At 36.7% G+C, this 24242-nt stretch overlaps 2 protein-coding genes across 3 annotated transcripts in view; both read right to left on the minus strand.

Annotated features, from left to right (window-relative positions):
* Nucleotides 1-767, minus strand: part of rab6ba (RAB6B, member RAS oncogene family a) — a 74809-nt gene extending 74042 nt beyond the window's left edge. The window contains exon 1 of the mRNA XM_027147256.2: nucleotides 522-767. Within this exon, the coding sequence (XP_027003057.1) occupies nucleotides 522-591 (70 nt within the window). The 5' untranslated portion in view covers nucleotides 592-767. The remainder of the gene's footprint in view (nucleotides 1-521) is intronic.
* Nucleotides 768-1590: 823 nt separating this feature from the next.
* Nucleotides 1591-20954, minus strand: slco2a1 (solute carrier organic anion transporter family, member 2A1). Of its 2 annotated transcripts, none has more exons than XM_027147288.2 (14): nucleotides 20710-20954; nucleotides 15596-15733; nucleotides 14685-14847; nucleotides 13072-13287; nucleotides 12887-12985; nucleotides 10293-10429; nucleotides 9808-9883; nucleotides 9324-9488; nucleotides 8992-9193; nucleotides 6002-6146; nucleotides 5110-5279; nucleotides 4327-4391; nucleotides 2688-2808; nucleotides 1591-2428 (listed from the first exon to the last, which is right to left on the minus strand). In XM_027147288.2, exons 1-14 carry the CDS (start codon nucleotides 20767-20769, stop codon nucleotides 2308-2310), a joined length of 1878 nt encoding a protein of 625 aa, XP_027003089.2. In that variant the 5' UTR covers nucleotides 20770-20954; the 3' UTR covers nucleotides 1591-2307. The 2 variants fall into 2 exon arrangements, with proteins under 2 accessions (XP_027003089.2, XP_027003090.2); XM_027147289.2 differs by lacking the exon at nucleotides 20710-20954 and adding an exon at nucleotides 20401-20507.
* Between the last annotated feature and the right edge of the window lie 3288 nt (nucleotides 20955-24242).

Genomic DNA, 24242 nt, shown 5'->3' on the forward strand with positions numbered 1-24242 from the left:
CAAATGACCAATTTGACATGGAGACATGGTCATCCCCATCACCAGTATTAGAGACATGGCTATAGATGTCGATATAAACCATCCTACAAGATACAGCTACACAAGTTCAGTTCAGCCACCAACGCTCTGGGTGTGTCTCAGCATCCCCATTATTTATATATTTATTTACACATCCATCCTATACCAAGTGCAGCAGCTATAATATAGGAGGCATAAGAGAAATGTCAGACATTGAAACAGATTCTTTACAAAATTTACACTGAATTGTGGTTGTTTTGTTGTTTTTTTTTCCATCTGCATCTTATTTACTGCAGTAAGGAAACAGAGAGTCAGATGAATGAACAGCATCACATAACTTTGCAACACTGAACATCTAAGCATTTTTAACACATGCAAAAAAAAACAAAAAACAAAAAAAAAAACAAGGCTTGACACCATAAAGTGTAACAAAGAGAAACTTAGTAAGTTGTCCAGGTTCAGTGTGTAAATACACACACAACTTATTCCACACTGACACTCACCGCTTTGCTCTCCAAGAAACACAAGCTTGAATTTCCTTAAGGGGTTCCCGAAGTCGTTGGCCACAGACATGTTTGTAAATGTTGTCCTTGTTGTTGTTTTTTGTTTGTGTGTGCGTGTGTGTGTGTGTGTGTGTGTGTGTGTGCGTGTGTGCGTGTGTGCGCGCGCACGAGTTTACACTGATTCAGCCTCGCGCACTCAGAGCGCTGCTTGGACTAACGGTGCTCCTGCGACGCTGCGCCGGACCGCCTGATAGAGTCACAGCTGCTGCGCACGCGCAGTCTGCAAGAGGCTCCACCCTCTATCTACACATAACGTCATGCTGGAACGGCAGTAGGTTTCCTTATTATTTGTTTGTTTGTTTGTTTGTTTGTTTGTTTATCGTTGTAGTATTATGAACATATAATATTTGCGCATTCAATTAAAGGCAATAATATAATAATAATAATAATAATAATAATAATAATTATTATTATTATTATATTTAAAATAATAGTAGTATATTGTTTATTATATATATTTATATTATTATTATTATTATTATTTATATACTATATATATATTTAAAATATATATCTATATTTAAAATAATAGTAATATATATATTTATATATACTATTATTAATTATTATTATTTATATTATTTTAGATATATTTAAAATAATAGTAGTATAGATTTTTATTATATATATTTAAAATAATAGTTTTTATTTAGTATATAGTATTTATTTTCATTATATATTTATATATATTATTTATTATTATTATTTATTTATATATTATTATATATTTAAAATAATAGTAGTATATATTTTTTTCTATTTTATTCCAATAAATTTTGTGTATTGCACTTTATGCATTTATTCATTAAACTGATTAGATGTTTTCTGGGGTGTGTTGCATTGGATCCAGAGCCAACAACAGGAAAAGTTATATGTTTACTGTATAGTATTACTGTGATATTCAGTAAAAGTAATTACTGTGTATTACTGTGTTAATAAAGTATTACTGTGATATTTACTGTGCTGCAGATACGTTTTTTTTAAAAGGCACAAGCAAAGCAGAGGCAACTTGTGATTGCAATATTTTATTATTTGTGAAAAAAATTAAGGTTATAGAATATAACATTCCTAACTTATATATAAAAATACATATTTACAGTACAAATATTTAAGACACCCATTTCCTAATAATGCATCAATAACACTAACATTTTAGGATTAAAAAAGCTTAAATTGCATGACCAATTATAGGCCTCTTAAATATAGTAACACTATTATAGACAATATACCTACAAATGTGTAAAAAACATATTGTAACATATTTCAGTTATTCTTCACATATCCACCAAAGGAAAGGTGAAACCTCTTAATCATGGGCCCACCATAATACATTCAGTACATTTAATACAGACTGAACAGAGGTACAGGATTCTTCTTTTTCATGAGTGGATAACCAGAACATTTCAACCAGCAGCATAATGTTTTGTTGTCTAAAATTTAGTAGTATCATGTGATTATTACGAATATTAAACTAACAGTTCATAAAATGAAAAGATGAAACACTGGCACAAAGTCTCATGGTTTAAAAAGGTTCATCTGTAGGATATGTTTGCAAGTCAGTGCAAAGTGTATCATAGCATCCATCCATGCATTACCAAGATGCTCTTGTAGCAGGGCTATAATGAAGAGGACATGTCATAAAAGGTGTCAATGGCCTGGTTTGCTGAATGGATCCTTGAATATGCCCATCTCCTACAGAATGAGTGTGCTCAGAGGGACTGGAACATCACAGCGGCCCCTCTGGTTTTTTCTCCAGACTGTAGTCTCTGGTTCTTCCAACCTTCCAGCCTACCAGACCCAGCATGGCGACGCCCGTAATTTTAAACAACACTTGTAAACCAATGTACCTGCAACCCACAGGCATTTCTATCATCATCTTGAATATCACCAACATCATCATTATTCACTGTCACTATACAATATTACTGTCATCTCATTCTCATTGCATAACACAGACAAACTGGTGAAGGTGATTCCTTCGCCACTTAATTGTGACTGCAGTTCATTTTTCTCAAAAATATACATGTGTAACAATCATTACTTTATGATTTCCAGCACAATATATACCCTCATATGTATTTAGGTCAAGTCAGAACATTCCCATACCTGTTTCTAAAGAGGTTGTTGTCATAGTAACCACAGCTGAGATTTTTCTCACAGATGCGTTTCCACCAAATGCAGGTAGTGTCAATAGTCATCCCAAAAACTGCAGGGGCTGGTAGCCACACTGCACATACACACAGAAAAGCAATTATTAATTACTAATACAGGTTTTAAATGAAGTAAACAGAGCCCATTTACCTGAAGCTTTTAATGCCCGAGGGAGGGCGAGGTAGACATTAATGCCCATTTTTACCATATATGTTTTTAATCCTGTGAATCAGAGCGACAGTCTTCTTAGTAAGAGATCGGTGGTTAAACTAATGCACGCATGTAAGTCTTGACTAATGAAAGAAATGTCATTTATGGCTGTAGGCTGTTTATGAACCCACTGCTCTCTAATAAGGATTCTAACTCACTTTGCTTTTGTATTGTACTTATGCATTTACAATCGTGTCATATTACACTTAAATACCATGATAAATTTCCCTATTGGAAGAATAATGTAAGCCATAAAGTAACGTACACACACAGTGGAACAACGTATCTGGAACTGGAAGTATTACTTGTAATGCCCTGTTATTTTGTTGTACAATATTTATCAAGTACATTTACTATTAGCATTCAATACAGTTGTAAACATTTGAAGTGGTTCATTTGTGTAAATTTAGTTATTAATTTGTCTTGTTTTGTGGACTATATTTAACTTTTGTTATGTAAAATAAACTAATGTTATGTAAAATAGCTTATTCTGGGCAGAACTAAATGAACAAAAACTGTAATTTATACAATCTCTCTTATATTATTTAAAATTATTAACATGTTTCAGATACAAAAGGATCATCGTGAGTGAACCATGGATTATCAGTATTATCTAATTTACCCAGTTGAGGGTTGGTTAAGGACCTTGTATATGTTGTGTTATAGCACTTAGTCCAGACTTCCTTATTCCTTACTGTAATTATACATATTTTCTATTACTGGTATAAACTAAATCACTGAAACTTTCTAATGCATAACAATTAAGTAAGAAGTAACAAAGTAAATAACCCCGAACTTTAAGGATTTAAGACACATCCAGAGAATTATATAGCATTAGCTGTTTCAGGTATATAAAGATCGCAGGGTCATTAGACTGAGAATAGATCTAGTCAGAAATGTCTAGATTCTAAAGTAATATTGCACATATTCTCATTACATAAAAAAAAACAAAAAAACAATTAATGTCTCTTGTAGTTTCACTTTATGTTCCACTGAACTAATATAAACACTGTTAAATTACATAATAAAAACTGTCTAAACAAGTTTAATTAACAGTGGAAAATACGTATGTAACCATGTAACACCACTAGGGGGTGCGATAATACCTACAATAAATACAATACAATAATTTTTTCCAGCTCTAAACACTGATAACTGTAGGGAGTTCTCTCCCTGTGTAAACTTAACCCATTCCCTTGGTTCAGAACTTTAAAAAGGCATTTTTCTTTTGTGTGACTCATCCTTATCTATGTCTACTGAATTCTAGCTTATCATCCCTATTCATGTTCCAGTAGGAGACATCCCAAATGCTCTCAAACCTGCTGCATGTCTACAGAAAGACAGAACACATGCTTAACTAGTAGTGAGTGATATTTCTACTTACCAAGAACTCTCATGAGTAGGAACTGAATTCCTATGGCAAAAGATTTCTCCTCCTGTGGCACCGTTCTGCATTAAACAACGTATACAAACGTCAGACTTTGACTAGGTTTCAAGCATTTTTACATCATCCTTAAAATCTAAAATCTGGGTCTTGCAATTTTTTAAACAATTTATTTATACCACAGAGATTGAATGCTTGATTCTGATTGATCAGGGGGTGCTGATTAATATTCTGTAACTGCAGCTCTGACAATAGTTGCAGCTACAGGGATTACAGTAATATGATCTTGTATGTTTTTTTTTAAGCAACATACACAGAGACATATATGTATGAGGCCTGTAAGTATTTGGTAGAGACATTTATTCAGCATTTTTTTCTATGCATGTTTATCTTATTAATATCTAAAGATAGAAAAAACTGTTAATGAAAAGAAAAGACTGTTAATGGCTATGATAATTGATAACAGGAATTAACTTGTCTTGCATAAGATTAAACCCTAACAATGAATGAATAAATGTATTACATGTTGTTCTTTTATGAATCTGTGCCAAATTGCTGTGGATTATTATACTATTCCTTACTTCAGTGACTCATTTTCACTTAAATATGCTACAATACTGTGTGTGTGTGTGTGTGTGTGTGTGTGTGTGTGTGTGTGTGTGTGTGTGTGTGTGTGTGTGTGTGTGTGTGTGTGTGTGTGTGTGTGTGTGTGTATGCGTGCGTGCGTGCGTGCGTGCATGTGGGTGTGTGTGGGTGTGTGTGTGTGTGTGCGCGCGTGTGTACCTGAGCACCATCATGTAGATTGGGTTGTGTGTGAGGCTTGCAATGAGGGCTGCTATAGAGATTAGGAAGATAACAGGCAGAAGGAGGTGAGGGCAGTTGTTGGCACAGGGACCAGGACGTGCCCCACCCATGCCTGCGCCCCCCATCACACAGCTGCAGTTACGGAAGGACTGTGTAGACAAATAGATGGGCTGTTAGTATGTGTTTACTACATTTGAAGTCACAATTTCCCAAATGTTCATCAACCTTTGTAGATTAAAATGCGGTAAGTTAATTGAATGTGTTTTTCTGAAAATGGCTTGTTATTTGTTTCTGGTGGTCTATGATGATTGATTAGTGGAATGTGGTCTTCCTAATGGTTCCTGGTGGCTTATATAATTGTATTCTTATGATAATCATCTATGAAAGGAGGCCCCATTTAGTCCTGGTGGTATGTGATAGTAAATCCCTAATGAAAACCTTATTTTTTGGGGGAAACATTTAAGCCAATTCTCATTAAGATCTATTATGTTATTTTTTTTTCTCGTACACTATACACAGACTTGTACTCACATAAGAACGTGATATTACTGGAGCATAATCATTAAGCGTAATATTAGCTAGCTTGATAGAGATGCTGGCTATAGGTTTGCACAATATTGTAGTTTAAATCACAGTTTTTAGAATATAACATGTCAGCATCTTGTTAGCACACTTAGAAAGCCACGAATGTCAAATAGCTAATGTTGCTGAAGAAGTAGTGTTTGATTAGCTAACTACTTAACTTTCAATATCAGCATCATGTAGTGTTTATGTAGCTGGTTAGCTTAGCTAATGTTGCTTGTGAAGGATGCACGTTTTTGTGACTTTGTTAGGAGATTTAGCAACAGGCTAATGGATCAAGGCTTCTCACCTGAATGCGAAATTTGTTTTTGGGGTCTTTTGTAAAGCTGGTGCAGCCTGCATGGCACGGGGAAATGTATTCAATGTTGTCATTCCCACATACTGGATTGTAAACAGACGTCTGACATGAGCAGTTGTAATTGCAGGCGAAAGTCCTGTAGGACATCAGGATAAAAAACATGTATGGTCTTAAGCACAATATCTATGAAGAAGACTTAGTAGCATTAATATAGACCACAAAAAATGTAGGTCATGCCTTTAAGCAAATGAATATTATGGTGAGGTGTTTTTGTAATTCAGCACAAAAATATCTGTCCATCACATACTAATCAAGTACCTGGAATTTAACTTCATAGTACTATTGGAAAAGTTACATCCCTGTATATTTTCCCAATTTTCACAAATGGCATGGCATATAATATTCTGCCTCCTTTCAGAAACACTTACTCAGAACAGAAAGGACATTGCAATACTATGCCCTAGTTCTCATGGACCAATCACTGGTCACCATTGTTTTCAACAACCGATCCCTGATTATGTTGTACAGAATGACAACCGCTGATCACTGTTGCACCCACCAACCAATCACTGATTTCCACTGATCCCAATGACCAATCACTGTCATTCCCAACAGCAAATCACTGCTCACTGTGGCTCCCACCAACCAATCACTGATCACTATTGTTCCCAGTGATCAATTAGTGATCACCACTGTCCCTAACAACCAATATCTGTAGTTCCTAACAATTAATCACTAATCACTATTGTTCCTAACAGCCAATTGCTGAGCACTGCTGTCTGTCCTAACCATAAATGTCTTATTATTTGGTTTGGACTCTCTTCTAAAATCAATTTTCTGTAATTGTTTCCAACATTACTCCGGTTTCCTCCCCCGGTCCAAAGCCATGCAGGGTAGGTTGATTGGCATCTCTGGAAAATTGTCCGTAGTGTGTGATTTCGTGAGTGAATGAGAAGTGTGTGTGTGCCCTGCGATGGGTTGGTACTCTGTCCAGGGTGTATCCTGCCTTGATGCCCGATGACGCCTGAGATAGGCACAAGCTCCCCGTGACCCGAGGTAGTTCGGATAAAGCGGTAGAAAATGAATGAATGAATTTTCCAACATGTCTATTTCCCAACTACAATCCTATTACACCATTTTGTAAAAATATTTAAACTAGCCTTTGTTTATAAGAAAAAAAGTCTGTGTTTACTTTCTGTGTTACCACCCAACAAAATGGACTACAGTAATACGTAGTCCATGACCTAAAAAACCACTCACTCTCTCACTCACTCATTTTCTACCGCTTATCCGAACTTGTCGGGTCAAGGGTTAGGACTTGTCTAACCCTAACCCTAACCCTAGGCTGTGCCTATCTCAGGCGTCATCGGGCATCGAGGCAGGATACACCCTGGACGGAGTGCCAACCCATCGCAGGGCACCTAACAAACCAGTATCAATATATTTATTGATAAACTTCAAAAGCATGTCTGAAAGTCACTTTGGGTAAGGGCTCTGTTAAACATCATAAATGTAAATGCAAAAACCAAATAAATATGCAAATTAGTCTATGGTGTCATATGGCATCTCACTTTTAACGAGTTCCTGTACTGCTGGTCAAAACCAGCGAGCAGCACACAACCAGCTGTACAGTCCAAAAGAGACAGCTGTCCATTTACAGAACAAGCCAAAATGACCAATTTATTTAAGCACTGCTTATAAAAATGCATGAAATCATTCATCTGAAAGAGATCTCATAAATCACTGAGAACTGTCATCACTGAGATTCCAAGTAAAACACAACGACACTACGATACTGCTGGATACAGTCAGAGACATGCTGCATAAAAATGAATAGAAACTGGGTCAATTCACACGGAAGTTGTGTTGTAGTATGCTTATATAGGTTTGCACAAAATACATTTGGGTGCAAATGGTTATTTTTCTTTAATTAATTTCTCATTAGCCCAAGTGTAGGATTGAACTGCGAATCCTTCACCAACCACATTGCCATCTGGTTTAACCAACTATTTTTACTAATGTCTCCACTTTACCTCACCAGAGTAAACCCTAAATGGAAGACTGTGTAGAAAAAAGGCTTTAAATTACTATTTTAATGTAATTTACTATTATTATATTATTATTGTTTCACTTCTTTCCCAGAAACAACAGGTAGTAATCAGAAGTCATAAACATTCAGATCAGGCAATCAGCAAACTGGTATACTCTAGCCCAGGGGTCTGCAACCTTCAACATCAAAAGAGCTGTTTTTGCCTCTTTCTCACCAAATAAAATGCACATATAGCCACAAATTCCAGTTTGAATATTTTATTTCTGTCTAAACTTTCTGTCTAAAGTTGGAGAATGTACCAATGCATTACTTTAGTTAAAGTTAATGTTAAAACATTTACAATTGCGTAAAATAGAGAAATTTTCCCCAAAACACTTATATTACTATAATAGCACTTTCTACTTTTACCCAGGTAACAATGTTGATGTTAACATTAGCAAAAACATTTCCTAACTAATGACATTGTTATCCTAACATTGGCCCAAAAGCACTTTATATAACAACCCAAAGGCATCCAACAGTGAACCGATGGAGTGGCTGATGTTAGCAAATCTTGGCACAATGAGTGCATTTATATTTAAAGCATTAATCTAGACTTATTTTTGAATTACTTTTGTTACTACACACCAATGCCTGAGAGTAATAATTTATTCAAATGTCTGGTGTTTGCAAATGTGAAACAAAAAGGTGCTTTGGGGTCTCTGTTACACATTTATTTTTTATTTACAATCCTGTCCCATGCTGTTTATATTGCTGATAGCTATGAGGTAGTTTAAGTTTAAGATATATTTTACAACCTTACTGCTATAAAATCTAAAGTAATTGCTTATGTCATTGGGACCTTCATTTGCATGAGTAAACAGATCACGAGGGTTAAGCAGTGGATGCTATGTATATTTGTGTATTTATAAGCTTGCTGTGTTTCACTCACCCATTGGATCCACTGGGTGGAAAAACCCCAGAGACTGTTTGAGTGGAACAGCCCATGAAGAACAGGGGAACACACAACACTGTGGAAAGGGTGAGCAATGCCATAGAGAAACGTGGAATGACTCGAAGTGACAGGCCCCATCGTTTCATTATTATACCACCCAACAGCATCCCAATGGCTGCTGAAGGCAGATTCACAGCACCTGGACAAGCAACACACACGTTTTCAGTCATCATGCGTAAAATTGCTTTTGTATTCTATGTAATGATGCTATGTACAGAGACCATGTTTTAGTACTCCATACCATTTCTTTGCATGATGCTATAACACACCTATGAGAAGACTGCTGTAAGCTGCTGAGGTGCCGTACTGCCTCTCCAGGAACTTGTTGAGGAAGGTGGCTAGTCCGGCCATCACGAAGGAGAAGCAGCACTGGGTCAAAACCAGCAGCAAGAAGAGCGGACTGAGCAACAACCTCACAAACAGTCGTGGGAACACTGAGCAAAAAACATGTACATGTCTTTAATAAGTCATACTGTCAGAGCTGCTAAACCCCTAATATGTAGTCAGATCCTGTTTCAGCAGAACTCAAAGCAAGTATGAGTCAAGAAAAAAGCCTGGCAGGCTGCACACTGTGCAATCTATAAATATATAGGCAATAAATATATGACTGCTTACAACCTGGGAGCCAGGAGTCATGTCACTGTGGATGTGTGGTGTAAATCCTTGTCAGTTTTATTTATTTTATTTCTAAGTGTCCAAGCGTGTCACAGTTCCACAAAATGAACCATTCATGATCAGGAGCAGTGTACTTACTTTTGAGGAAATCCAGCATGGAGATGTCAGAACTCTTGTGGCTGTCTTTCAAAATGTCCCTCTTGTTTGCAATGCTCTGCAAAATAACACAGTGGTGAAATAATGTTGTTTTTGCTAATGACCAGTATGTAGTGCTCGTAGACTCAGAATCCCATAAAGCTTTAGGCACTTTTGTGACACATAGAAGTTGTTTTTTTAACAGGAAGAACAACATTCTGCAGAAAATGTCGATGATAACAGTAATCTCACATGAGTGACAACAGACAAGGTTATAGGTTCAGACTATAAGAGGAGACCATTTTCTCAGTGTATCAATGTTTCAGAAGCAGCTAGGTACACATTCATTTAATTCCTGCAGTGGCTTTAAAAACAAATGCCATATTACAGGGATTAAGATTAAAACAGTACAAAGTCTCTCTGTATAGTAGCACTGTATTGGCAATATTGGTAATATGATAGCGTGATAACATGGTAGCATAACTCACATTATCCACATGCATGGCCCTAGGAAAGAAAAAGTAGGGGATGGAGGTGAGGAACATCCCCCCAGCTGAGACCAGCAAACCCATCCACCAAGCTCCGACCCAGCGAGGGTCGATAGGAGTCAACTCCAGAGCCCCTGCTACAAATAAAAGAAAGCATGAGAAGGGGTTAAAGGAGGGGTGCAAGGTTTTTAACTCCTAGATTTCTTTTCGGTTGAAATGTCTTTTTTCAAAAAATTTTAGCTCAGGCATAATACGATTTTCAGAAATGCTCAGCAAATATGTATGTAAATATATAGTATAACTATATTTTAAAGATAAAATTATTTAAAATATAAGCAAAACGCCCTTAGACCACTCCACCTCTGGATATAAAAAGTTTACACAAACTTGTTATAAACAAACAAACAAACAAACAAACAAATAAATAAATACAATGACTATAATGAAATACAAATAGAAACATATATCAAAGAAAAAAAGGTTTACGTGAAAGTAATCGCACAAGTATGAACGCCCCTTGACTAATACTTTGTTACAGCAGCTTTTGTGTATACTACTGCACTCAGACTTTCTGGGTAAGAATCTTCCTTTGCAGCACATCTTTAAGTTAACAATTTTATTCCACTATTTCTTGCGAAAATGTCAGATCTATGAAATTGGATTCGTGTTTTGGATTGTTATCGTGCTGGAAGATCTACCCATAATTCCCTTTAACTCCTAGAGCCCCAGCTGAAGAGTAGCAACCCCATAACATGTTTCTGCCACCATCATGCTTCATTGTGTATGGTTTGGGGTGATTCCGTCTAGTCACCGTACCCTAATATCTTAGATGTAGGAATAAAGTAAGAGATAGTTGTTGAATATAGAGAATGACACTATATGGCCAAATATTTGTGGACTCCTTGCCACCACATTTATGTGTGCTTTTTGAACATCCCCCATGGAACTTGGCTTTGAGGATTGGTGCATTCAGCCATAAGATCATTAATGATGTCAGGCACTGTTGTTGGAAGAGAAGGTACACAATTGACATTCCTATTCATTCAAAGGTGTTCACTGGGGTTCATTGTTCAATGTCATGGCTCTGTGCAGGACATGCAAGTTCTTCTACATCAACTTCGGCAAACAACATTTTTCATTCACCTTGCTTCATGCACAGGTTGCTGAGACACAGTTGATCCCCTTGCAGTGAAATTTTTAATACTATGGTATATTAAGAAAACCTGCATAATAATTGTGTGCTTCCAATTTTCTAATACCTACATATGGGTGCGAAGGCTATAATGTATCCCATATGTTTTGGAGGGATGCCCTGTTCTTTCTATGTCACTGAGGTAGCTTATAAATGTTCGCTTGATGATGGCCTTTATGTTGTTCCATGATGCATCTAATGTTTTGGAAATTCTTTTATTCTCCTCTCTGTATTGATACCAGCAGCCAGATGAAACCGATGTAATCGTAGTAATGAAGAAATTCTTACACAAACAGCTGATATTTATTTGGGGTTAATCAGAATCACTTCATTGATGACAGGTGTTTGACAATTACTTTTCATGAGTATGAATGCGATTGGTTATTTCTGAGCACAGCTCCATTACAAAAGGATGTGCAGCCTCCTGAAATTGTTTCCATTTGTGTTCCACTTGAGTTTTGTTGATTGTTATATGACATTGAAGGTAAAAATTTATCTTCTTTTTTTACATCATAAATCATGCGATTTTAAATTGATGTGTAAAAGTTTTAGATCCACTTTATGTTTGTGTTTCTGAAGAAAAAAATTTTTTTTTTAATAAAAATGTGTAGTAAGCACTTTTTTTGCCATTCCCAACCCACTATAACTACACTTAAAAACGTTATCATTAAAATACTTCACCAATCTTATTTTTGCATTCACTGAACGCTGTTACAAGAAAACTTTCATCCCTACAAAATATTTGCAAATTCCACAAAAAGGTGCAAGTTCTCTCAGTATTTCTCTTATATTTTCAGTGATTTTGACCAATGAGAACACTGCTATCAAATACATATTTAATGTTTACCATAACCCATTTGCTTTGCCATTTTCTCCCTAGAAACACCAGCTGTGTATCAGATCTGAGCATACTATCATGCCTGAGATTTAGCAGGTATATCACTAAAGATTAGATAGACAGAAACATCCTGTCCATCTAATGAGATATCTGGCATATGTCTCCAAACTGACGCACCAGCAGAGCTGAAATCAGGACAAGGGCTGTATAAGTATGTTAAAGATGGAAGAAGCATTTCATTTAGAAATCCTGTGTTCTGTACACTTTTGTCTGCTCCATGCTAACATCATCCAGTTCATGAGCCAATTATCAAGCATTTCATCAGGAACTTTGATCATGAGGGGTGAAAAAAGAATATTTACATTTCAGGAATTTAGCAGACACCTTTATCCAGAGTGACTTACATTTGAGGGTTAAAAACCTTGCTTAGGGACCCAGCAGTGGCAGCTTGGTCTACCTGGGATTCAAACTCATGACCCTCTGATCAATAGTCCTACACCTTAAACTTTAGGCTATCACATCCCCCAATATAAATATGATTCACTGCTGAAAAAGAAACTGTACCTCCATTTACTCTGTCTACGTCCACGTAGATTCTCAGTACCACAGATCCTAGGAGATAGCCAAAGGCAGGCCCAAACACAGACACGGCAAACAGTATGGCTGGAGCAAAGAAATGCAGACTTAATATATGCTGGAATATAGTCTTCAAAAAGAATATCACAGAACAGAACAGATAAAGTAGCTACCGATGTAGAGAGGGGAGTTGCCTGGCCCAGCGAAATCATCCACATATGAGATCCCAAAGGGTTGAATTGGGACGGAGCCAATTCCAAACAGCACTTGGGCCATGGCCATGAGTACCCACAGCTTTGTATTGTCCATAAGCTTATGGGTGTCCTTCTGATCACATAAGGATGCATTGAGACGAGGAGCATGGACATTGCACATGTCCTGCCTGCTGTCTGTGGGACAAAATAAACACATGTGACCATGAGTAAATTTGTACATGAGTAAAGTTGTACCAAAGTACAAAGTGCAATATACATTAAACAACCACAAACAAGAACAGCAAAAACAAAAACACAACCACAAATCGAGAAACCAAACATTAACTGAAAATGGTTCGGTCCTTATTAAATGTCACACACTCGCTCCTGATTGGCTATAGTGTGAGTCTGTCTGAGAGACATGTTTGAATTTGCCTATGACATGTCTGACTACCACGACTGTTTGGTTGCATTCATACACTAAAATGTAAGCCAAAATAAAGGGTTCACAACATATTTTCTCACTGGTACTACCAAGTACTAAATTGAGCAGTAAGTGAACGTGATAACGAGAGAAATGGGAGGAAAAATAGGGGAGGAAATATGTGCTAACCATAATTCCAGGGAGCTCTAATCTTACCTTTTTTGTATTTTTTTTCCTTCTATATTGAGATAAATGTCTTGCAGCTAATTCCTGTTGGGACACAGCCCTTGGAACATTTTGAATACACTTCACAAAACCTTTTTAATTTTCAGTCTCCTCTTTAATTCTGCCAACATTTCTTATTTTCAGAACTCATTTATTTTATTTTTTTGTACTTTACTCTTGTTCTAGTTCTCAGACTTTTTTGCTGCATACATACGTGTGGTGAAGAGAAGATGCAGCTCACAAGGGTTCAGAGGCTCTAAAGCTACTTCCTGTTGCTGAAGGTACAGGAGAGATCTTAATACCTTGTCCCGTTTACAATGTCTTTCTCAGTGGTGGATGTTATTTTAGACCCCCGCTATGTTTTGTCTAGTTTTCTAGACTGCTTTTTGATTCTAGTGGATGTTATTATTTTTATGAGTTCATGGCCCTGAAGGTGTGTTTTTAGCTTATGGATAATACAGAGAAATATTAAACATTATTGAGCCAGTCTAGCCTTTTCCCTTGAACATGTCACTATGGAATGATAGCAATAAGCTGACTATCACAGGCATGATGTAAACCATAGCTTAGTCTTTGCCAACCTTCACCCAAAAATGTAATGGCTGTTCACTATTTTTTATTTTGCAGTGGTGCTTCAACTACAAAAGTTTAAGACCTCTGTTTGGAATCTGATTTAGGTCATTAATCTTTGAACATTATTTCCTGAGCTAATCTCTAGCCCTGCTGATGGTCTCTGGTCTAATCAGTTAAATAATTGACATAATTGTATGTGATTTGCTACAAAAGTTATTCAGTTCAAGTTCAGAAAATGAAAGTATGTTTTCAATCCTCCTGGTTGAAACTCTATTATACAGTATTTGGCACAAAACTGTCTTCAGACAATTCACGTTCATTCACGACCATGTGACAATAAGCGAAGATGCAGGTGGCAGTGTGCGCTCACCTTTTAAGACAGAGTCATAGGTGTATGGTGGAGACAGGAAGTGAGGTAATGTCAGTATCATGGCACTAATGGACATCAGCAGGCCTCCTAGCCCAATAAGACGAGGTCGATGGACACGACTTCCAAGATAGCTGACAAACACTATCAGCACCATGTTCCCCACCTACACAGAGAACACACACACAAACACACACATCTCATTACAGTGCTTATATACTGTAGGACAGGCTAAACTCAAATAAACTTAAACTCTATTTACATCTGGTTTCCTGCTGAATTGCTAAACAGTAGCAAGGTAAATGATGCTCATATAGGCTATTCTAACTGATTTTTATCTCTGAACTAAAAATTCTGAGGTAAAAAAAGATTGTGGCAATGTTTCAGCAAATCTTGACTGGGGGTTTAAATTAACATGAACTAACATGAATTATTCATTACAGACATTACTTCAAACAGGATGAACCTTCAGAAGGAAATTTGCTCCTGGTGAGAAATATGGCACCATTACATTTTATGTTCAGTTGGAAATTTTACGATTACCATTTGAATCAATCTTAGGATGAAAAGTTCCCAGTATATGTGTACGTGTCACTTTATTCGCACCTTATGACATCTACTGGAGTTCCTGTTCCTATGACCTACATGGCAATGTCAAGATGATGTAAGATGTTTTGTAATAATGTCTGCAGTGTCTGCTTGAAAGGAAATCATCATGACTGTCATGAAAAACCATGTGTGGTCATAGAAAGTGAAACTTAAAAAAAAATATGACGATTAGTTAAGTGAAACACTAATATTGCCAAATCAGTAAGAACTGGAAAGAGCAAAATTCAAGCCTTAAACTTTTCTTTTCTTGACATTGAACTCAATCCAATTCTGTGCTGGTGTTGTTCTGTTTGTGTATTGAGTACCTCATGAAGGGATGAGATGGTTCCTGAAGACAGACTGTCAAGGCCAAAGCGTCTCTCGATGGTGGTAATGGTGCTCTTAAAGTATGCTGTGTGCAGAAGCTGGGTGAGCTGGAGCAGGCCATGGCACAAGACAAAGAACTAGAAGAGAAGAGGAGAGGGCAAGAACTCAGAATAAATAAATATGATACAACACACATTTTACTGTTTGCACTGTATCTGGTTAAATCAACATACTGTCTAAATAAATAGAGATAATGCAGCTGAAAGGTCAGTATGAATACATTAGCCAGAGAGATTTAGTAAGGTCTTTTTTCACTTTTATGCCAGTAATTGGATTAGTGATCCTAAATTACCCATATGTTTGTGTGCATTGGGAATAGGACCAATACACAATGATTCAGTCTGAATATATAATGTGCTTTAACCAAATACAGATAAAAATAAGAGGCATAATATTGTTTTGTTTTTAAAACAGATATGAACATATGAAGCACTGAACAGAGTGGTTTTGAGTTACATCACTAATGTGTACGTTGCCTTGCACTGGACTAAAGTCCAATCCCAAGTGTATTCAGTGATGATGATGATAAACAAGTCTTACAGAGAATAATCTCAACCTCAGGGAGAAAACAGATGGGTTCCTCAGAAACATTCCTAGAAAAGTACTAAGTCTCCTGAATAGACGTGAACACAACACTTTGTGCAAAGTAGTCACATTGTGTTTGAACAGAGTGTATTTAAAATGGAAAGTTGGAACGGGAAGCTGTCTGTTTTAAATTACCCAGATAAACAGCTTTGTCTTCATTCGAGCCCAAAGGCACAACCGGCTCTAAGTGTGAAAATCTTTGAAGAATCTTTAGTTTCCATCTGCACTAACAGGCTATTGAAGTATGACTGTGTGATAAGGCAAAGATGAACTCCCTAAAGGTACAGAGTAGAAAGGTGAAATCAGTGCCCATAAGAGCCATGTGCCAGTAAGTGTTTAAACACAGTAAAACACAATGTAAAATCTGTGCTTTGCAGCCAGGAGTTCTAAACTGTTCTAGAGGCATTGTTTGCTTTGAGGACGTTTATTCACATCTATGACGAAGATATGGCAGGGATCAAAGCTCATCAATTCGAACCCGTTCCCAGAACACTCAGAGGAGGATAGAGAGAAGGAGATACACGAAGATGCTTCATTTTCTCGTGTTCATTTCTGGTTAGAAGGATTCTTAAAAATCACAGAAACAAGAAGAAATCTCATAGCACAGGTTTGGACTGGATTTATTCCCCAAAACAGAAGACGACTCTTTTGTTTTGTTCGGTGCCAGCTACAGGCAGGCGCTAAGCCTCCCATCATCTCCTGGAAAAGGTGCTCATTATTTGGTTTATGGTTTGTTGGTGCACACAATAAGCCCTTTTATACCCTTTTTGGTTGTAAAAACGTTGTCTGTGTTATTCAGAAAATGAGTTTTCATATTCAGATATGCTTTAACAGTCTTGTCATAGTCAACCAGCCTTAACCAATGCCTTTGTTAGCTTTCTGTATATCAGCTATATGTCTTCAGCAGTGTGATATGACGTCCTTTTAGTTCGCTCTATAAACAGACTAGGAAAATGTTCTTTATTTAGCCTGATTGTGCCAGAGCAAGCCTGGATCATTTCAAGTTCAGTGCTGCAATAAAGTTGTAGAGAATGTGTTCATCTTTTCAACAGCTGAAGGCTCTCAGATTGACACCACAATTATAGACAGATAGTTTATCTCCTGAGACATAAGTGTTCATCCTGAATTCAGTGTACACTCCAAATTAGCTCCCAGACTTGAAATGGGATCTCTTGCAAGCTTCAGCTGGCAAGTTCATTCTCTAACTTTCTGGAAGACAGTGTGGCGATGACACCTGTACTTATCGCTCATTGTGTCATTAACGACAATCTTACAGCCGCCTCGGGTGAGCACAGACCGCACATATTACTTTCCTTTGTAATGAAGTGATTGTGCAAATAACTTGCAGAGTCTTGGAGGAAAACCAGAACCACGCATTTTCGTAAAGATTGTTTTCAGATACATATTTCTGTTATCCTCCTTTCAAGCAGTTATGCCCTGGCAGGCCTGTACACTGCTGTCTAGGAAGCTATAAAATGGAAAGACAGCTTAAATCTGAGGTTTTTTTTTGCATTTTTTTTCTGCCTCTACTCTGGTTAGTCTCCAAACTATATACTGTAAAGTCTTGCTAATTGTTATGTTGGTGATACTCTATTGTTTTTTGGGTTTTTTTATCATAATTTTTAATTTATTTTTTATTAGTCAATTTTTTTTCTTTTTTCTCTGTTCTGGGTGTAGCTCCATCTGAAGGTTTTTTCATCCTGAGACCACGTTAGATGTGATGGGAGGAGAGCCTCACATCTTGCAAAAGCATCTCATCCATTGTGGTGATTTCAGAGCCCCACTGTGAATGAAGAATCAAGGGAAAGGCAAGCTACAAAATTCTTGAATACTTCTCTTATCTAATGCTCAGATGAGAAAAGACAGTTCTGTGTGCCGGATATATTTAGAACAACAAATAACTCAAAAGTTTTACAGTTTTACAGTCCTTATTTGAAACTTAAAATAATCAATGTGCTCCCTCGCCCAGGATTTAGGCTCAATTTAGAACATCTTCTTAAGACCCAATTAGGAAAAAAGGCCAGTCTGCTTCTCCAGATGAGATTAATAGAAGACATCCCGTCATATCATTTACAGGCACTGAAGTATTTGCTGTCATAAATTAATACCATGTCTACTGGTATTTCATCACAGTGGAGTTTAATGCAAAAACAACTTCCAGGAATTACAGTGACCAGCCAAACGTATACAGAATGGGTCAGGTTTGCACAAGAGGAAAGACCAGTTCCTGACTTTGACGCCATCGTGGGCTAACCTCTTCCCCAGATACATGACACACCTACACCTGTACTACTTTACACGTGTGTACTTTTGCAAATGTCAAACTCAAGAAAATGTAAACAATGCAGGGTTGAAATTTTGGCACACATTCATTTCCAGAACAAAAACGTGACAAATCCTTATCTGTATTCTTTTCACTCGCTCACTCGCGTACTCACTCAGCATGACATATATTCATTTAGAAAATTTACAATGGTCTTGTTTTATTTTTGAAAGCAGTATATCTCCTGCTTACACATTTAGATTTTAACTGAGGTGAATATGTTGCTAGCACACCGGCTGCGTCAATCCTTTAAGGTTTAGTAATAATCAGGTTTTCATCTTCATGCTTATTGATCAATAGATCATGTAGTAATAAGAACAAACAACCATTGTTGTTGAAACTAACAAGCATTTGAGACCATGGAATTATAAGGCTCATGTGTTTTTTTTTCTTTCTTTCAAAAATGAGTTTCTGTTATAAATATGTTAAAGAAACTGTATCTGTATTGATCTTATTAAGATTTAAGATCAAATTTCTGGCTCTGAATCAAAATCATACTGATTCACCGATTCCTTGGCAAAATGACCAGCCGTGTAAATAACCCCTGCAGCAGAGAGTTAACACTATATCAAAGTGTTGAATTAAAACTTGCAGTGTTGATTTACCCACTAGCTCTTTGTATTCATTTATATCAGGATGTTAGCAGATGTTAATTCAACACGAGCTACTGTGCTGCTACACCTATTCTGGAAGCTTTTTGAATGTGATACATGCGTGTACGATGTACCAAGACACAGAGGATGAGGCGTAACCCCCCAAGCATACAGCAGTGATTTAGATATAAACAATCCTGAGTTCAGCATTCTGACTAAGAGAATATTTGGAAATTAGAGTGAATTCTATCTTAGTTATTAAGCTGAGAAGAGTCACTGCAACACTGTGATCTAATACTGAGACCAGAACATCAAGGTCAAGGACAAACCCTCTTGGCACAACACTGCTATAAATATAAAGAACTTGTATATTTCCAGGATACATTTCTCCATTGATGCTTAAACCCTACTAACACAGGTCCAGAGCACAATTCATGTAATCCCAGGATTTATTTATTATTATGTTTTTTTAATAATGTGTAATTATGGATATTACTGATAAGAGGACAGCAGGATCCTGATAAACTAAAGCTGCATATTAAAGGTTTGCAAATCCACTTTTAATGTCAGCTGAACTACAATGAACTCTCATTCGGTGCCAGAAAAAAATGTTGGCTTTGAATTTAATGGCAACTGATCAAAAAAGCAAGACATACAAGCAAGTAGGAAACCCAAATAAATTTTCTCATGAAAAATGGATAAACTGATGATTTTTGAAGGTTTAGAATACAGCAGTGTAATATAGTAATATAAGCACAGTTAAACACACAACAACAAACAACAACAACAACAACAAAAACAATGTACATTCAGAATTGTGAATGAAAGCATGCAGGAGGAATAAAAGTTTTTCATTTGTTGTATAGTTCGTTCGGGACAAACACAGCCTTCAGTGCTTACAACATTTAAAGCATGAAGGCTGTAAATGAATATTTTGTCAAGTATTCCCTTAATGTCTGAGGAAGATCATTAAATCTTCAACTCTAGACAGACTACAGTTGATTATGTAATGCCAAATTCCAGATCACAGTCAGAGCCTAGGAATAAAATGCATTTTGTTTTCAAAGGAATTACAACCAGCTCTTTTCCATAAGAACATTTTTGATAAATGTCCAATGCTCAATATTATGTAGTTTCAGTGCAAGACTCAGCAGCAGTCTGTGCAATAGAGAAGTGATAAATAAAAGCAGGGTTCTCAGCTCCAGCGTTTTGGACACACTGTCCCACACACTCAGGTTTTTACCTGTTTAACACACCTGATCCAGGTCATGCAGGGTTTGGTAATGAGTAGATGATTTGGATGAGTGGTGACCACAGCGTAAACCTTACTTTGTGCAGGACACTGAGAGCTGAGAGACTCTGAACTATTGCATTAGACATGCTGGTGCCAAAAAGTCAGCCTTGGCTACATTTCAAGTTGGTTAATAGGCTCCTATTGCAGGATACACTTGTAAACCCATTACAGTATAAATTAAATGTTTTTTGTTTTTTTAATGAAGAAAAAAAAAGTCAAGTCTTACAACATACACCGACAATAATAATAATCATTTACCTTGATGTTACAAAATACAGAAGGCTTGGGCTTCTTAATGTCTTTGCTGTATATCTCCATGTTTGGTCCTGTTGTGGTCCCTTTGGTAAAGTATAGTTGACTCAGTTGCACAGTGTGAATGTGTGTATATGTGTGTGTGAGTGTGTGTATATGAGTCCGGGGTTCTGCACTCCGCCGTGGGGTTTTATTGCATGCGGTGATGTAACACGGGACTCTACCCACAGCCGCACGCGCTACTATTGTCGAACATCTCGTTCGGCTCGAGTGATTCATTATGACTCAACTTTAAACGAGTCTTGATTCGTTTGATTCACCAATCGGAAAAAGGTGCATCCAATGTGAATTACACCGTGTTTGTCATGCAGCACATGTATATCCACACGTATATCCTGTATATGTGTACCAACGATTATGTGTGTGTGTGTGTGTGTGTGTGTGTGTGTGTGTGTGTGTGTATATATATATATATATATATATATATATATATATATATATATATATATATATATATATATATATATATATATATATATAGAGGTATATATCAGGTTTGTGACTATGTGTTCGCCAATTTTTATTATATATATATAGAGGTATATATCAGGTATATATCAGGTTTGTGACTACTATGTGTTTGCCAATTTTTTCATATGGCTATGTTTGATATACTGTATATATACAGTATATACATATATAGTGTGTGTGTATGTGTATATATATATATATATATATATATATATATATATATATATATATATATATATATATATATATATATATATATATATATATACACCGGTATATACACATATACATACATACATATTTAGGTATATATCAGGTTTATGTGCGTGCGTGTGTATTATATATAATATACACCTGGGCTAAGTGCCAGAATGTATAGTAGAATGCTAAATAAGCATAAGGACAGACAGGACATGAGCCATTATATGGAAGGAAACAGTGCGGTTTGGGACGTGTTTTGTCTGCTTGAAGGTAAACGACGCGTTTTACACCGCGGATGCTTCCGTGTTGTCATTTCTGCAAACTGTTGCCTCCTCAGCACGCTGTTATTACAAGCCGTGTGCCGCACTTAAGTCAAGTCTTTGCGTCATGCGCAAAGTTAATTCCGGTTTACCTTCTAAGGACTCGTGGGATTTGTTAATGAGCTCGGTAACGTCATAGCACTTTGATTAGTCTTGCTGGTTCCTGAAAGTTCTGCAGTTCTTGTCATTTGCTACCACATCACATGATCACTGCTCAGGCTGGTACAAGTGTACAGTTAACACCCCAGGGTTTGTTTTACTGTTTATGTTTAATATACTCTGCATGGCCAAAAGTATACGGACATGTAACCATCACACATATATGAACATGGTGGGCATTCCATCCCAAAGCTATGGGCATTAATATAGTGTTTCCCCATAACTCCACTGTTGTAGCTATAACAGCCTCCACTCTTCTCTTTGTGCAGTCAAATAGTGTCTGGCACTCAATGGATGAGAAGGTCAGCATTCCATTTCACCAAAAACGTGTTTAATGGGGTTGAGGTTGTGGCTTTGTGAAGTCCACTGGAGTTCTTACACACTTGTCAAACCATGTCTTTATAAAAATCCTTTTTAAACTGTTGCAACAACACTGGAAGAATATAAGAAGAAAATATCTTTGCATGCTGGTGCATTAAAATTACCGTACAATGGTACTAAGAGGCCTAAAAAATGATCCCTCTTCTGCCAGACTTTCTTTTGGTACTATGCATACAGATCAGTAGCTTTTTTTGGACCATGATTCATAATTCCAGAGAACACGTTTCCACTGTTGCAAGTTCAGTGATATGGCATATTTTTCTCCCCTTCATCGAATGCTTGTCCAGAGTACATCTAGCAGAACAGAAATTTCACAAAATTGTGGCAAAGGTGACATCGCTGAGCTCTTCAGTGTGACATATTCTTCTGAAAATGTTTGTATATGCATACAAACACATATGGCTGTGTTTGATTTTATTCACCTGTTGGTAATGAGTGTTATTCATTAGGTAGGGCATCCACATATTTCTGGGCTCATAGTGTATACCTACAGCGTTAATTAATAATTAACAGATGTTGAATTAATTTGTGTTAAGATTCCTTAATTAATTATTCAAAGCAGTAGTTAACCATATTCAATTCAAACCATGAACTATAGAATTAATAAATAATAAATACTGTTAATGCTATTAAAATTTCTAATACTTTGACACCTGAAAAACACTCACTGCAGAGGATAGCACTGAAGATCAGTGACATTACTGTGGATGGTACCATGTAGAAACTGTTAAAATGCCTTAAGACTGTAAATCACTATGAACAGCTTTTCAGTCGCTCACATTTCAGTCGCTGATGTTAATGAATTCAGTAATGATTCTAATTGTCAGATTCATAATTTCCTCGTAACACAATTGCACCTTTTGGCCATACACACATATAGAAGGGAAATTATATATAATTACACTATCTGCTGTCATCTGGATGAGGATGGGTTTCCTTTAGAGTCTGGTTCCTCCCAGGGTTTCTTCCTCATATCGGCCCAATGAGTTGCAACCATGACCTATGGCTTGCTCTTAAGATATGCACGAACAAATGCTTTTCATAATAATAATATTTTGTCCATGAGTAAAATCTCTACAAGAACCAACATGATCTAATATCTCAGTTAACATGTCGGTGGTGGTTCTTTCAAACGATTGACATTTATATACCCAGTGACAAGAGTGAGAGTACTTTTTGACATTGGAGAGATGTTGTAATTTAATTTAAGATAATTCATGTTAAAGTGCTTTATCTGGGTGGCTGAAACTTGGACATGAGGCAGGAACCTTGGATACATCCAAACGTGCATACACATACGCACACTCATTAGCACCGAGGGCCATTTTATTGTAGTCAGTTGACTTACTGGTATGTTTCTGAGCAGAGCGAGGAAATCAGAGACCCAAAGGAAACCTATGCAGAGATGTGGAGAGAAAAGCAAAACTCTTCACACACAGTAACCTGAAGGCAGAAACAAACTGGAACAACACGGTGCTATGAGCCACTGTGCCACCATTACACTGTGCTTGTTTTCTTATCAGGAAAATGAACATGCATTTATGTTTGGGTTAAATATATAGTAAACTATTAAACATTAATTAAGGACAGACTTTTTCAGCTTAAATTTTGTGTATTAAGGCTGAATGGTAATGGATGCTGTAAATCATTTTGGTTAAAAGAGTTCAATTGTATAAGCATTTAAAAGTAGGATTTTTGCTGTGCACATAGTGTTACCATAAAATATCATAACGTACTGGATAAAATGTTCCTTTCTATGAATAGGGTTTTGGAAATATTTACTGTTCAGTTGCTTTATCCTCTTTGAGGTTAAGTATGGACACTGGAGAACACCGTGTCTAGTTTCGGATCTTTGGTATAAGTGTGTTTATAGACGCAGTACAAATCAGACATCATTACACAACACCGGAACACTTCAGGTCAACGTAAGTTACAGAACGATTAAGA

The sequence above is a fragment of the Tachysurus fulvidraco genome, chromosome 5 (genome assembly GCF_022655615.1).
Source record: "Tachysurus fulvidraco isolate hzauxx_2018 chromosome 5, HZAU_PFXX_2.0, whole genome shotgun sequence".
Classification (NCBI taxonomy): domain Eukaryota; kingdom Metazoa; phylum Chordata; class Actinopteri; order Siluriformes; family Bagridae; genus Tachysurus; species Tachysurus fulvidraco.